General features: G+C 40.4%; 1 protein-coding gene and 1 non-coding gene across 2 annotated transcripts; both read right to left on the bottom strand.

The window, feature by feature from the left end:
* Window positions 1-381: 381 nt before the first annotated feature.
* Window positions 382-489, bottom strand: LOC130949477 (small nucleolar RNA R71). Its single transcript, XR_009073393.1, has one exon. It is a non-coding gene; the product is annotated as a small nucleolar RNA R71 (small nucleolar RNA).
* Window positions 490-8,750: 8,261 nt separating this feature from the next.
* Window positions 8,751-10,007, bottom strand: LOC130933077 (uncharacterized). The gene has a single exon (XM_057862588.1). The coding sequence runs from the start codon at window positions 10,005-10,007 to the stop codon at window positions 8,751-8,753; it is 1,257 nt and encodes a 418-aa protein (XP_057718571.1).
* Between the last annotated feature and the right edge of the window lie 4,833 nt (window positions 10,008-14,840).

Below are 14,840 nucleotides of genomic sequence, written 5' to 3'. Positions count from 1 at the left end.
GCCAACAATGCAAGGAAGGTGCTTGGTGACTTTACTGCATCTACTCCCGACTTCTATGGGAGAAGCATCTCTATCCCTGCTATTGGAGCAAACAACTTTGAGCTTAAGCCTCAATTAGTTTCTCTAATGCAACAGAATTGCAAGTTCCATGGACTTCCATTGGAAGATCCTCATCAGTTCTTAGCTGAATTTTTGCAAATCTGTGACACTGTCAAGACTAATGGGGTTGACCCTGAGGTCTACAGACTAATGCTATTCCCTTTTGCTGTAAGAGACAGAGCTAGAACATGGTTGGACTCACAACCTAAAGACAGCCTGAACTCTTGGGAAAAGCTAGTCAATGCCTTCTTGGCAAAGTTCTTTCCACCTCAAAAATTGAGTAAGCTTAGAGTGGAAGTCCAAACCTTCAGACAGAAGGAAGGAGAATCCCTCTATGAAGCTTGGGAAAGATACAAACAATTAATCAGAAAATGTCCTTCTGACATGCTTTCTGAATGGAGCATCATAGGTATTTTCTATGATGGTCTCTCTGAACTATCCAAGATGTCTTTGGATAGCTCTGCTGGAGGATCTCTTCATCTGAAGAAGACGCCTACAGAAGCTCAAGAACTAATTGAAATGGTTGCAAATAACCAATTCATGTACACTTCTGAAAGGAATCCTGTGAACAATGGGACAAATCAGAAGAAAGGAGTTCTTGAGATTGATACTCTGAATGCCATATTGGCTCAGAACAAAATATTGACTCAGCAAGTCAATTTGATTTCTCAAAGTCTGTCTGGAATGCAAAATGCACCAAGTAGTACTAAGGATGCTTCATCTGAAGAAGAAGCTTATGATCCTGAGAACCCTTCAATGGAAGAGGTGAATTACATGGGAGAACCCTATGGAAACACCTATAATTCTTCATGGAGAAATCATCCAAATTTCTCATGGAAGGATCAACAGAGACCTCAACAAGGTTTCAACAACAATAATGGTGGAAGAAATAGGTTTAGCAATGGCAAGCCTTTTCCATCATCTTCTCAGCAACAGATAGAGAATTCTAAGCAGAACCACTCTGACTTAGCAACCATGGTCTCTGATCTAATCAAAACCACTCAAAGTTTCATGACTGAAACAAGGTCCTCCATTAGAAACTTGGAGGCACAAGTGGGACAGCTGAGCAAGAAAATTACTGAACTCCCTCCTAGTACTCTTCCAAGCAATACAGAAGAAAATCCAAAAGGAGAGTGCAAGGCCATCAACATGGCCGAATTTAGAGAGGAAGGAGAGGAAGTGAACGCCATTGAGTAAGACCTCAATGGACGTCCACTGGCCTCCACTGAGTTCCCTAGTGAGGAACCATGGGAATCTGAGGCTCAAAATGAGACCATAGAGATTCCATTGGACTTACTTCTGCCTTTCATGAGCTCTGATGAGTATTCCTCCTCTGAAGAGGATGAGTATGTCACTGAAGAGCAAGTTGATAAATACCTTGGAGCAATCATGAAGCTAAATGACAAGTTATTTGGTAATGAGACTTGGGAGAATGAACCTCCTTTGCTCACCAAAGAACTGGATGACTTGTCTAGGCAGAAATTACCTCAAAAGAGACAAGATCCTGGGAAGTTTTCAATACCTTGTACCATAGGCACCATGACCTTCAATAAGGCTCTGTGTAACCTAGGGTCAAGTGTAAACCTCATGCCTCTCTCTGTAATGGAGAAGCCAGGGATCTTTGAGGTACAAGCTGCAAGAATCTCACTAGAGATGGCAGACAATTCAAGAAAATAAGCTTATGGACTTGTAGAGGATGTTTTGGTGAAGATTGAAGACCATTACATCCCTGCTGATTTCATAGTCCTAGAGACTGGGAAGTGCATGGATGAATCCATCATCCTTGGCAGACCCTTCCTAGCCACAGCAAAGGCTGTGATTGATGTTGACAGAGGAGAATTGATCATTCAAGTGAATGAAGATTCCTTTGTGTTTAAGGCTCAAGGATATCCCTCTGTCACCATGGAGAGGAAGCATGAAGAGCTTCTCTCAAAACAGAGTCAAACAGAGCCCCCACAGTCAAACTCTAAGTTTGGTGTTGGGAGGCCACAACCAAACTCTAAGTTTGGTGTTGAACCCCCACATTCAAACTCTAAATTTGGTGTTGGGAGGTTCCAACATTGCTCTGAGCATTTGTGAGGCTCCATGAGAGCCCACTGTCAAGCTACTGACATTAAAGAAGCGCTTGTTGGGAGGCAACCCAATGTTATATTTTATCCATTTTCCTTTGTTATTTTATGTTTTCTGTAGGTTGATGATCATGAGAAGTCACAAAATCAATTGAAAAAGCAAAAACAAAATGAAAAATAGGAAGAAAAATAGCACACCCTGGAGGAAGGCCTTGCTGGCGTTTAAACGCCAGTAAGAGTAGCAGTTGGGCGTTTAACGCCCAGTCTGGCACCATTCTGGGCGTTTAACGCCAGAAAGGGGCACCAGACTGGCGTTAAACGCCAGAAAAGGGCAAGCACTTGGCGTTAAACACCAGAAATGGGCACCAGCCCGGCGTTTAACGCCAGAATTGGCACAGAACGCAATTTTTCTTGCCATTTGGTGCAGGGATGACTTTTCCTTGACACCTCAGGATCTGTGGACCCCACAGGATCCCCACCAACCCCACCACCCTCTTTCTTCTTCACCCATTCACCAATCACCTCAACACCTCTTCCTCAAAAACCCTTCACCTATCAAATCCCATCTTTCTCTTCACCACTCACATCCATCCTTCATAAAACCCCACCTACCTCACCCTTCAAATTCAAACCACTTTCCCTCCCAAACCCACCCATACATGACCGAACCATGAGCCCCCCCTCTCCTATATAAACCCTTCTTCACTCCTTCATTTTCACACAACCTAAACACCACTTCTCCCCCTCTTTGGCCGAACACAAAGCCATTCCCTTCTTCCTCATTTCTTCTTCTTCTACTCTCTTCTTTCTTCTTTTGCTCGAGGACGAGCAAACCTTTTAAGTTTGGTGTGGTAAAAGCATTGCTTTTTGTTTTTCCATAACCATTTATGGCATCCAAGGCCGGAGAAACCTCTAGAAAGAGGAAAGGGAAGGCAAAAGCTTCCACCTCCGAGTCATGGGAGATGGAGAGATTCATCTCAAGGGTGCATCAAGACCACTTGTATGAAGTTGTGGCCTTGAAGAAGGTGATCCCCGAGGTCCCTTTTTCACTCAAAAAGAGTGAATATCCGGAGATTCGACATGAGATCCGAAGAAGAGGTTGGGAAGTTCTTACCAACCCCATTCAACAAGTCGGAATCTTAATGGTTCAAGAGTTCTATGCCAATGCATGGATCACCAAGAACCATGATCAAAGTGTGAACCCGGATCCAAAGAATTGGCTTACTATGGTTCGGGGGAAATACTTGGATTTTAGTCCGGAAAATGTAAGGTTGGCATTCAACTTGCCCATGATGCAAGGAGATGAACATCCTTACACAAGAAGGGTCAACTTTGATCAAAGGTTGGACCAAGTCCTCACTGACATTTGTGAAGAGGGCGCCCAATGGAAGAGATATTCAAGAGGGAAGCCGGTTCAATTGAGAAGGCATGACCTCAAGCCCGTGGCTAGAGGATGGTTGGAGTTTATCCAACGCTCAATCATTCCCACTAGCAACCGATCCGAAGTTACTCTAGACTGGGCCATCATGATTCATAGCATCATGATTGGAGAAGAAGTAGAAGTTCATGAGGTTATAGCCCAAGAACTCTATAAGGTGGCGGAAAAGTCCTCTACCTTAGCAAGGTTAGCCTTTCCTCATCTCATTTGTCACCTCTGTTATTCAGTTGGAGTTGACATAGAGGGAGACATCCTCATTGATGAGGACAAGCCCATCACTAAGAAAAGGATGGAGCAAACAAGAGACCTCTCTCATCATGAGATCCCTGAGATGCCTCAAGGGATGTACTTTCCTCCACAAGACTATTGGGAGCAAGTTAACACCTCCCTAGGAGAATTGAGTTCCAACATGGGACAACTAAGGGTGGAGCACCAAGAACATCCCATCCTCCTCCATGAAATTAGAGAAGATCAAAGAATCATGAGAGAGGAGCAACAAAGACAAGGAAGAGACATTGAGGAGCTCAAGCACTCCATAAGACCTTCAAGAGGAAGAACAAGCCGCCATCACTGAGGTGGACCCGTTCTTTAATCTCCTTGTTCTTTATTTTCTTATTTTTCGAATTTTAGTGCTTATGTTTATCTATGTTTGTGTCTTATGATCATTAGTGTCTCAGTGTCTATGCCTTAAAGTTATGAATGTCCTATGAATCCATCACCTCTCTTAAATAAAAAAAATGTTCTTAATTGAAAAAGAAAAGAATTGCATGAATTTTGAATTTTATAACAGTTTAATTATTTTGATGTGGTGGCAATACTTTTTGTTTTCTGAATGTATGCTTGAACAGTGCATATATCTTTTGAATTTGTGGTTCATGAATGTTGGCTCTTGAAAGAATGATGAAAAAGAAGACATGTTACTGAGGATCTGAAAAATCATTAAAATGATTCTTGAAGCAAGAAAAAGCAGTGAAAAAAAAAGAGACGAAAAAAAAAGAAAGAGAAAAAGAAAGAAAAAGAAAGAAATAAAGTTGTGATCCAAGGCAAAAAGAGTGTGCTTAAGAACCCTGGACACCTCTAATTGGGGACTTTAGCAAAGCTGAGTCACAATCTGAAAAGGTTCACCCAATTATGTGTCTGTGGCATGTATGTATCCGGTGGTAGTACTGGAAGACAGAGTGCCTTGGGCCACGGCCAAGACTCAATAAGTAGCTGTGTTCAAGAATCATCATACTTAACTAGGAGAATCAATGGCACTATCTGGATTCTGAGTTCCTAAAGAAGCCAATCATTCTGAATTTCAAAGGATAGAGTGAGATGCCAAAACTATTCAGAGGCAAAAAGCTAAAAGCCCCGCTCATCTAATTAATACTGATCTTCATAGATGTTTTTGGAATTCATTGCATATTCTCTTCTTTTTATCTTATTTGATTTTTAGTTGCTTGAGGACAAGCAACAATTTAAGTTTGGTGTTGTGATGAGCGGATAATTTATACGCTTTTTGGCATTGTTTTTAGTATGTTTTTAGTAGGATTTAGTTAGTTTTTAGTATATTTTTATTAGTTTTTAGTTAAAATTCACTTTTCTGGACTTTACTATGAGTTTGTGTGTTTTTCTGTGATTTCAGGTATTTTCTGGCTGAAATTGAGGGACCTGAGCAAAAATCTGATTCAGAGACTGAAAAGGACTGCAGATGCTGTTGGATTCTGACCTCCCTGCACTCGAAGTGGATTTTCTGGAGCTACAGAAGCCCAATTGGCGCGCTCTCAACGGCGTTGGAAAGTAGACATCCTGGGCTTTCCAGCAATATATGATAGTCCATACTTTGCCCAAGATTTGATGGCCCAAACTGGCGTTCAAAGTCACCTTCAGATTTCCCAGCGTTAAACGCCGGAACTGGCACCAAAATGGGAGTTAAACGCCCAAACTGGCATAAAAGCTGGCGTTTAACTCCAAGAAGAGTCTCTACACGAAAAATGCTTCATTGCTCAGCCCAAGCACACACCAAGTGGGCCCAGAAGTGGATTTTTATGTCATTTACTCATCTTTGTAATTCTTAAGCTACTAGTTCCCTATAAGTAGGACCTTTTACTATTGTATTTTCATCTTGGTTCTTCTGGTTCCCTCTTTGGGACCGAAGCCAATGATCACTCTTGTTCTTATGTATTTTCAACGGTGGAGTTTCTACACACCATAGATTAAGGTGTGGAGCTCTGCTGTACCTCGAGTATTAATGCAATTACTATAGTTCTTCTATTCAATTCTGCTTGTTCTTGTTCCAAGATATCACTTGTTCTTCAACTTGATGAATGTGATGATCCGTGACACTCATCATCATTCTCACCTATGAACGTGTGACTGACAACCACCTCCGTTCTACCTTAGATTGAGTGAATATCTCTTGGATTCCTGATACACGATGCATGGTTGATCGCCTGACAACCGAGCGCTCGCCTGACAAATGAGCCAGCCATTCCGTGAGATCAGAGTCTTCGTGGTATAGGCAAGAACTGATGGCGGCATTCAAGAGAATCCAGAAGGTCTAACCTTGTCTGTGGTATTCTGAGTAGGATTCAATGATTGAATGACTGTGACGTGCTTCAAACTCCTGAGGGCGGGGCGTTAGTGACAGACGCAAAAGAATCACTGGATTCTATTCTGGCCTGATTGAGAACCGACAGATGGATAGCTGTGCCGTGACAGGGTGCGTTGAACATTTCCAATGAGAGGATGGGAGGTAGCCACTGACAACGGTGAAACCCTTGCATAAGCTTGCCATGGAAAGGAGTAAGAAGGATTGGATGAAGACAGTAGGAAAGCAGAGAGACGGAAGGGACAAAGCATCTTCATACGCTTATCTGAAGCTCTCACCAATGATATACATAAGTATCTCTATCTTTATCTTTATGTTTCATTTATCATCTATACCCAATTGAGTCTGCCTGACTAAGATTTACAAGGTGACCATAGCTTGCTTCATACCAACAATCTCCGTGGGATCGATCCTTACTCGCGTAAGGTTTATTACTTGGACGACCCAGTGCACTTGCTGGTTAGTTGTGCGAAGTTGTAGTGATCACAATTTCGCCCACCAGTGTTTTCCAATCATGGAGGCGGTTAATGTTTTCTATGTATAATAGTTTAATGCTGGGTTTTGTAAGTGTAAGTTGTGATAATGCTGATGTTTGTGTATCTGTCCTAGTGGCGGCGAGTTTGGATAATATGTCTGCCCTAACATTTTGTTCTCTATGCACATGTAGTATAGTAAATAAGCTAAATTTTGAAATGAGATCCTTTGCTATGAGCCAGTATTGTTCTAGCAAAGGATCTTTTACTTGGAATTCTCCTCGGATCTGTTGGACCACCAGGAGGGAGTCGCAATGTGCTGTCAGGCTTTGTACTTGGTGGCTTAGGGTGAGCTTGATTCCTGCTGTGAGGGCCTCATACTCGGCCTGGTTGTTGCTTGCCGAGAAGTGGAACTAGAGGGCTTGTTCAGCTACTACTTCGTCTCCTTCTTTTAGGATTATCCTGGCTCCACTTCCTTCTCGACTTGACGCTCTGTCCACATGTAACTCTCATGTTTTGTTGTACTTGTTAGGTATCAGTTCCGTGATGAAATCAGCGAGGATCTGTGCTTTGAGGGCCAATCTAGGCTGAAACTGAATGTCAAATTTTGAGAGCTCAATTGACCATTTGGTCAGGCGTCCGGCTAGTTCTGGTTTTGTCAATATTTGCCTTAATGGGTGGTTTGTCCTTACTATTATTGTGTGGCTTTGGAAATAGTGCCTTACTCTTTTTGCTGTGACCACGAGTGTTAGGGCTAGCTACTTTATCCTCGGATACCTTTGTTCCGTTGGTTGCATGACTCTGCTGACGAAGTATACTGGCTGTTGTGTCTTTCCTGTCTCAATGACAAGAGCCGAGCTTATAGAGTGATTGGAAATAGACAAATATAAATATAGGGGTTTACCAACTATAGGTCTTTGCAGCACGGGTGGTGATGATAAGATAGTTTTAAGCTCGTCAAATGCCTTCTCGCATTCTGTTGTCCATTAGAATTTTTTATTCTTTAAGATCGTCTGGAAGAACAGGTATGATCGGCTTGATACTGCTGGCAAGAATCGAGAAAGTGCGGCTACCCTTCCTGCTAATTATTGTACCTCTTTCATCGGTTTAGGGCTTGCCATGTTGAGTATTGCTTCGCATTTTTCAGGGTTCGCTTCAATTCCTCGTGAGGTTAGCATAAATCCGAGAAATTTGCCTCATTGAACTCCAAAGGCGCATTTTTTCGGGTTGAGTCTCATATTGTATGATCGGATCTGTTCGAATATTTCCTTGAGGTCGTCGCAGTGTGACCGCTCTTGGGTGGTCTTGGCTACCATATCGTCAACATAAATTTCTATGTTCCGACATATTTGGTGCCAGAATACTTTGTCCATCAGTCGTTGGTAGGTTGCACATGCATTCTTTAGACCAAATGGCATGACTCTATAACAGAAATTACCATGCTCAATTATAAATGATGTCTTGCTTTGGTTTTCTAGATGCATGAGGATCTGGTTGTAGCCAGAGTATGCATCCATGAAGCTCAAGCTTTTGAAACCTGACGCATTGTCTACGAGTTTATCGATGCACGGCAAAGGGTAAGCATCTTTAGGGCATGCTTTGTTTAAATCTGTAAAGTCAACGCACATGCGCCATTTACCTGAGTTTTTTCTTACCATTACCACGTTTGAGAGCCATGTGGTGAAGTGGATTTCTTTGATGAAGTTGGCTCTAAGGAGCTTCTCTGTCTCTTCTAAGGCTGCCCTTGATTTTTCCGCCCTGAGGTTTCTCTTCTTCTGAGCTATAGGTCGGCTTGTCCTGTTAGTGGCCAATTTGTGACAGATTACGTCTGGGCTTATGCCGGGCATGTCTGCCGACGTCCAGGCAAATAGATCAGCATTGACTTGTAATAATCTTATCAGTTCCGACCTCTGTTGTCCCTGTAGTGCTTGACCGATGTATATTACCTGTTCCGGTGTGTGGGTCAGTTGAATCTTCTGGAGCTCATCTGCTGGTTAAGGTCTTTCTTGGGTGTCCCCTCGAGGATCAAGCTCGGCCAGGGACAAGACTTCCGTGCTATGTATTGATTGGACTTCACGTTATTTCTGGCTTGTGTCCGATCTTTTTAGGCTTGCATTATAGCATTGCCGAGCTTGTTGGCGGTCAGAATGTATTGTCGCTATCTTGCCACCTTGTGCCTGAAATTTAACACATAGATGATAAGTAGATATGACTGCTCTGAACATGTTTAGAGCAGGTCTTCCGAGAATAATATTGTAAGGACTAGGGCAGTCAACTATTAGGTATTGTATGTCTAAGGTTCTTGATAACGGGTCATCTCCCATCGTGGTCCTTAGCCATATATAACCCTTAATCGGCACTCTTTCTCCAGAGAATCCTACTAATTCTCCGGACGAGGGTTGCATTAGTTTCTCAGATAGATTCATTTTTGAAAAAGTAGAGTAAAAGAGGACATCTGCACTACTACCTGGGTCCAAAAGGACTTTTCTTACCAAAAGGTTGCCTGTTTGGATAGAGATTACCACCGGATTGTCTGAGTGAGGGGCGGCCGAGCATATGTCAGTTTGGTTGAAAGTGATTTCTAGGTCATGCGTATCTTTGTTGTTTGGTGGCGTTGTTCCTTCGATTGCTAGCATTGCGTGGTAGCTTCGCTTCAGTGCCGAGGTTGTTTCGCCTCCTCCCGCGAATCCCCCGGATATGCAGTTTATAACCCCTTTAGGTGGGTTGTTGTTTGACCATTTGTTGGTATCTTTGCTTGCCGAGGTTTTCTGGCATTCCTCTTTGTTCATGTCACTCTCTTTGTACTTCCGTCCTTCGATGTACTTATCTAGGAGGCCCTGCCGAGCTAATCTTTCTAGGAGATCTTTGGCTATCATGCACTCGTCGGTTGTGTGACCATATTTTTGGTGGAAGGCACAGTGTTTGCTTTTGTCGACGAATTGCTGATCTTGGTAGCTCCCAGCTCTTGCTGGTGGTTTTATAATCTTGGCGTTGAGTATCTCTTTGATTATCTTTTCCCTCTTCGTATTGAATCTGGTGCAGTTGTCAAATTTTGGGGTGAGCTTGAATGGTTTGCTGAGGTCTTTAGTGCTCTCCGATCTGGGTGTTCTGTCATCTTCCCTTCTCAGTCTTCTTTCGGTTTTTTCGGCCTCACGGAGTTCTTCAATCTCCATTTGTTCTGCTGCTCTTTCCCGAAATTCTTCTAGTGTCTTTGGTTTTGTAACCGCGATTATTTCTCTGAACTTTCTGGGTCGGAGACCAGCTTTGAGGGCATGTAGGTGGACGGCAGGGTTGAGATAAGGTATTTCCATGGTGGCATCTGTGAATCTAGTCATATAATCCTTCAAGCTTTCTTGTGGATCCTGACGGATGGTGCTGAGATAGTCTGATCCGTGTACGTAGATTCGTGCCGCTGCAAAGTAGTCGATGAAAGACCTTGCTAGTTCCTCGAAAGAAGCGATTAATCCTGCAGGTAATTTTGAAAACCAAGCAAAGCAGCTCCGTCAAGGTAAGTAGGGAAAGCTCTGCAAAGCACAGGATCGTTATTAGGTGGAAAAAGAAAGGGGAGAAGAGTGAAGAAGGATGGGTTCGGATTTTTAGATGAAGAGAGGTGAAGAGAAGTGTTAATAAATAATTAATTAAATAAAATAAGAAAAGAGAGGGAGAATTTTCGAAAATAATTTTGAAAAAGGGGTTAGTAATTTTTGAAAATTAAAGATAAGATAAGATTAAAATTAAAATTTAAAACAAAAAGAATTTTTGAAAAAAAAGAGGTGAGATATTTTCGAAAATTAGAGAGGGAAAAGTAGTTAGGTGGTTTTTGAAAAAGATAAGAAACAAACAAAAAGTTAGTTAGTTGATTGAAAAAGATTTGAAATCAAAATTTGAAAAGATAAGAAGATAAGAAGTTAGATAAAAAGATTTGAAATCAAATTTTGAAAAAGATGAAATTTTTGAAAAAGATATGATAAGAGATAAGATAAAAATTTTAAGGAAAAGATATTTTGAAAAAGATTTAATTTTTAAAATGACTTAACCAACAAGAAACTACAAGATAAGATTCTAGAATTTAAAGATTGAACCTTTCTTAACAAGAAAGTAACAAACTTCAAATTTTTGAATCAATCACATTAATTGTTAGTATATTTTCGAAAATATGGTATAAAAGATAAGAAAAAGATTTTGAAAAATAATTTTTAAAATTTTCGAAAATAAGAACAAAAATGAAAAAAATATGATTTTTTGAAAAAGATTTTGAAAAGATAAGATTTTTAAAATTGAAATTTTGATTTGACTTGTAAGAAACAACTAATTTTAAAAATTTTTGACCAAGTCAACCCAAAATTTCGAAATTTTGGAGGGAAATAAGGAAAAGATATTTTTTTGATTTTTGAATTTTTAATTATGAGAGAGAAAAACAACAAAAATACTTAATGCATGAAATTTTTAGATCAAAACAATGAATGCATGCAAGAATGCTATGAATGTCAAGATGAACACCAAGAACACTTTGAAGATCATGATGAACATCAAGAACATAATTTTGAAAAATTTTTGATGCAAAGAAAACATGCAAGACACCAAACTTAGAAATCTTTAATGCATGGACTCTAACAAACAAAAAATGCATATGAAAAACAACAAACAACACAAAACAAGAAAACATCAAGATCAAACAAGAGGACTTATCAAGAACAACTTGAAGATCATGAAGAACACCATGAATGCATGAGTTTTCGAAAAATGCAAGAAAAAATTTTTAAAGCATGCAATTGACACCAAACTTAAAAATTGACTCAAGACTCAAACAAAAAACACAAAATATTTTTTTATTTTTATGATTTTATAAATTTTTTTGAATTTTTATTAATTTTTTCGAAAATAAAGTTTAGAAAAACGAAAAATAAAAGAAAAATTTTGAAAAAGGATTTTTGAAAAGAAAATTACCTAATCTGAGCAACAAGATGAACCGTCAGTTGTCCATACTCGAACAATCCCCGGCAACGGCGCCAAAAACTTGGTGGACGAAATTGTGATCTATTGTCTTTGTACTTGTATGAAATTTAATAATTGGCTCTATTTGAATTCACAACTCTGTTCAACTAACCAGCAAGTGTACTGGGTCGTCCAAGTAATAAACCTTACGTGAGTAAGGGTCGATCCCACAGAGATTGTTGGTATGAAGCAAGCTATGGTCACCTTGTAAATCTCAGTTAGGCGGATTAAATTTGTTTATGGTTTCAAAAATTAATAAAAAGAAATAATAAAAGGGATACTTATGCAGATTCATTGGTGGGAATTTCAGATAAGCGAATGGAGATACTGTATGGCTCAAGAACGCCTACTTTCCTATTGCTTCAACTCAATCCTTCTTACTCCTTTCCATGGCAAGCTGTGTATAGGGGTTCACCGTTCGACGATGGCTACTTTTAATCCTCTCGGGAAAATGGTCCTCTGCGCTGTCACTCGCATGGCTAATCGTCTGGAGGCATCACACTGGCCGAAGGCTACATCCCATCCTCGCAGTGAAAACTACGCTCACGTGCTCTGTCACAGCACGGCTAATCACTGGTTGGTTCCCGCTCCTACTGGAATAGAATCCCTTGATTCTTTTGCGTCTGTCACTAACGCCCAGCACTTGCGAGTCTGAAGCACGTCACAGTCATTCATTACCGGAATCCTACTCGGAATACCACAGACAAGGTTAGACTTTCCGGATTCCCAGGATCCTACTCGGAATACCACAGACAAGGTGAGACTTTCCGAATCCTCATAAATGCCGCCATCTATCTAGCTTATACCACGAAGATTCTGTTGGGGAATCTAAGAGATACACATTCAAGCTCTGTTGCATGTAGAACGGAAGTGGTTGTCAATCACGCGCGTTCATAAGTGAGAATGATGATGAGCGTCACATAATCATCACATTCATCATGTTCTTGGGTGCGAATGAATATCTTGGAATAAGAATAAAAGAGAATTGAATAGAAAGTAATAGTAATTGTATTGAAACTTGAGGTACAGCAGAGCTCCACACCCTTAATCTATGGTGTGCAGAAACTCCACTGTTGAAAATACATAAGTAAAAGGTTCAGGCATGGCCGAATGGCCATCCCCCATGATCTGAGAACTAATCGTCCCAAGATGTCTAATACACTAGTAAAAAGTCCTATTTATAATAAACTAGCTACTAGGGTTTACATGAGTAAGTAATTGATGCATAAATCCACTTCCGGGGCCCACTTGGTGTATGCTTGGGCTGAGCTTGATCAATCCATGAGCTGAGGCTTCTCTTGGAGTTGAACTCCGAGTTATGACGTGTTTTGGGCGTTCAACTCCGGATCATGACATTTTTCTGGCGTTTAACTCCAGACTGCAGCATGTACTTGGCGTTCAACGCCAGGTTACGTCGTCAAATCCCGAATAAAGTATGGACTATTATATATTGCTGGAAAGCTCTGGATGTCTACTTTCTAACGCCATTGAGAGCGCGCCATTTGGAGTTCTGTAGCTCCAGAAAATCCATTTTTAGTGCAGAGAGGTCAGATTCCAACAGCATCAGCAGTCCTTTTGTCAGCCTTTTTCAGAGTTTTGCTCAAGTCCCTCAATTTCAGCCAGAAATTACCTGAAATCACAGAAAAACACACAAACTCATAGTAAAGTCCAGAAATGTAAATTTAACATAAAAACTAATGAAAACATCCCTAAAAGTAGCTTGAACTTACTAAAAACTACCTAAAAACAATGCCAAAAAGCGTATAAATTATCCGCTCATCACAACACCAAACTTAAATTGTTACTTGTCCCCAAGCAACTGAAAATCAAATAGGATAAAAAGAAGAGAATATACTGTAAATTCCAGAATATCAATGAATATTAATTATAATTAGATGAGCGGGACTTGTAGCTTTTTGCTTTTGAACAGTTTTGGCATCTCACTTTTTCCTTTGAAGTTTAGAATGATTGGCTTCTCTAGGAACCTAGAATTTCGGATAGTGTTATTGACTTTCCTAGTTAAGCATGTTGATTCTTGAACACAGCTACTTATGAGTCTTGGCCGTGGCCCTAAGCACTTTGTTTTCCAGTATTACCACCGGATACACAAATGCCACAGACACATAACTGGGTGAACCTTTTCAGATTGTGACTCAGCTTTGCTAGAGTCCCCAGTTAGTGGTGTCCAGAGCTCTTAAGAACACTCTTTTTGTTTTGGATCACGACTTTAACCACTTGGTCTCAAGCTTTTCACTTGGACCTTCATGACACAAGCACATGGTTAGGGACAGCTTGGTTTAGCCGCTTAGGCCTGGATTTTATTTCCTTGGGCCCTCCTATCCATTGATGCTCAAAGCCTTGGATCCTTTTTACCCTTGCCTTTTGATTTTAAGAGCTATTGGCTTTTTCTGCTTGCTTTTTCTTTTTCTTTGCTATTTTTTTCGCCACTTTTTTTTTCGCAAGCTTTCTTCTTTTTCACTGCTTTTTCTTGCTTCAAGAATCAATTTCATGATTTTTCAGATCACCAATAACATTTCTCTTTGTTCATCATTCTTTCAAGAGCCAACAATTTTAACATTCATAAACAACAAGATCAAAAGACATATGCACTGTTCAATCATTCATTCAGAAAACAAAAGTATTGTCACCACATCAATATAATTAAACTAAATTCAAGGATAAATTCGAAATTCATGTACTTCTTGTTCTTTTGAATTAAAATATTTTTCATTTAAGAGAGGTGAAGGATTAATGGATTTTATTCATAGCTTTAAGGCATGGTTACATACTAATGATCATGAAGTAGAGACACAAAACATAGATAAACACAATACTAAAAACCGAAAAACAGAAAGAAATAAAGAACAAGGAATGAATCCACCTTTAGTGGCGTCTTCTTCTTGAAGGTCCAACAATGTCCTTAAGCTCTTCTATGTCCCTTCCTTGCCTTTGTTGCTCCTCCCTCATTGCTCTTTGGTCTTCTCTTATTTCTTGGAGAATGATGGAGTGCTCATGATGTTCCACCCTTAATTGTTCCACATTGTGGCTCAAATCTTCTAAGGAGGTATTGAGTTGCTCCCAATAGTTGTTGGGAGGAAAGTGCATCCCTTGAGGCATCTCAGGGATTTCTTGATGATGAGCTTCCTCATGCATCTCTTGAGAACCGTGAGGGG

This window comes from Arachis stenosperma, chromosome 1 (assembly GCF_014773155.1).
Source record: "Arachis stenosperma cultivar V10309 chromosome 1, arast.V10309.gnm1.PFL2, whole genome shotgun sequence".
In the NCBI taxonomy this organism is placed as follows: Eukaryota; Viridiplantae; Streptophyta; class Magnoliopsida; order Fabales; family Fabaceae; genus Arachis; species Arachis stenosperma.
Note: the sequence above shows the minus strand (reverse complement) of the source record. Positions and strands in the feature narration are given on the sequence as shown.

Coding starts and splice junctions, on each gene's coding strand:
- LOC130933077 (XM_057862588.1), bottom strand. CDS start 10,007: ATGACTAGATTCACAGATGCCACCATGGAAATACCTTATCTCAACCCT.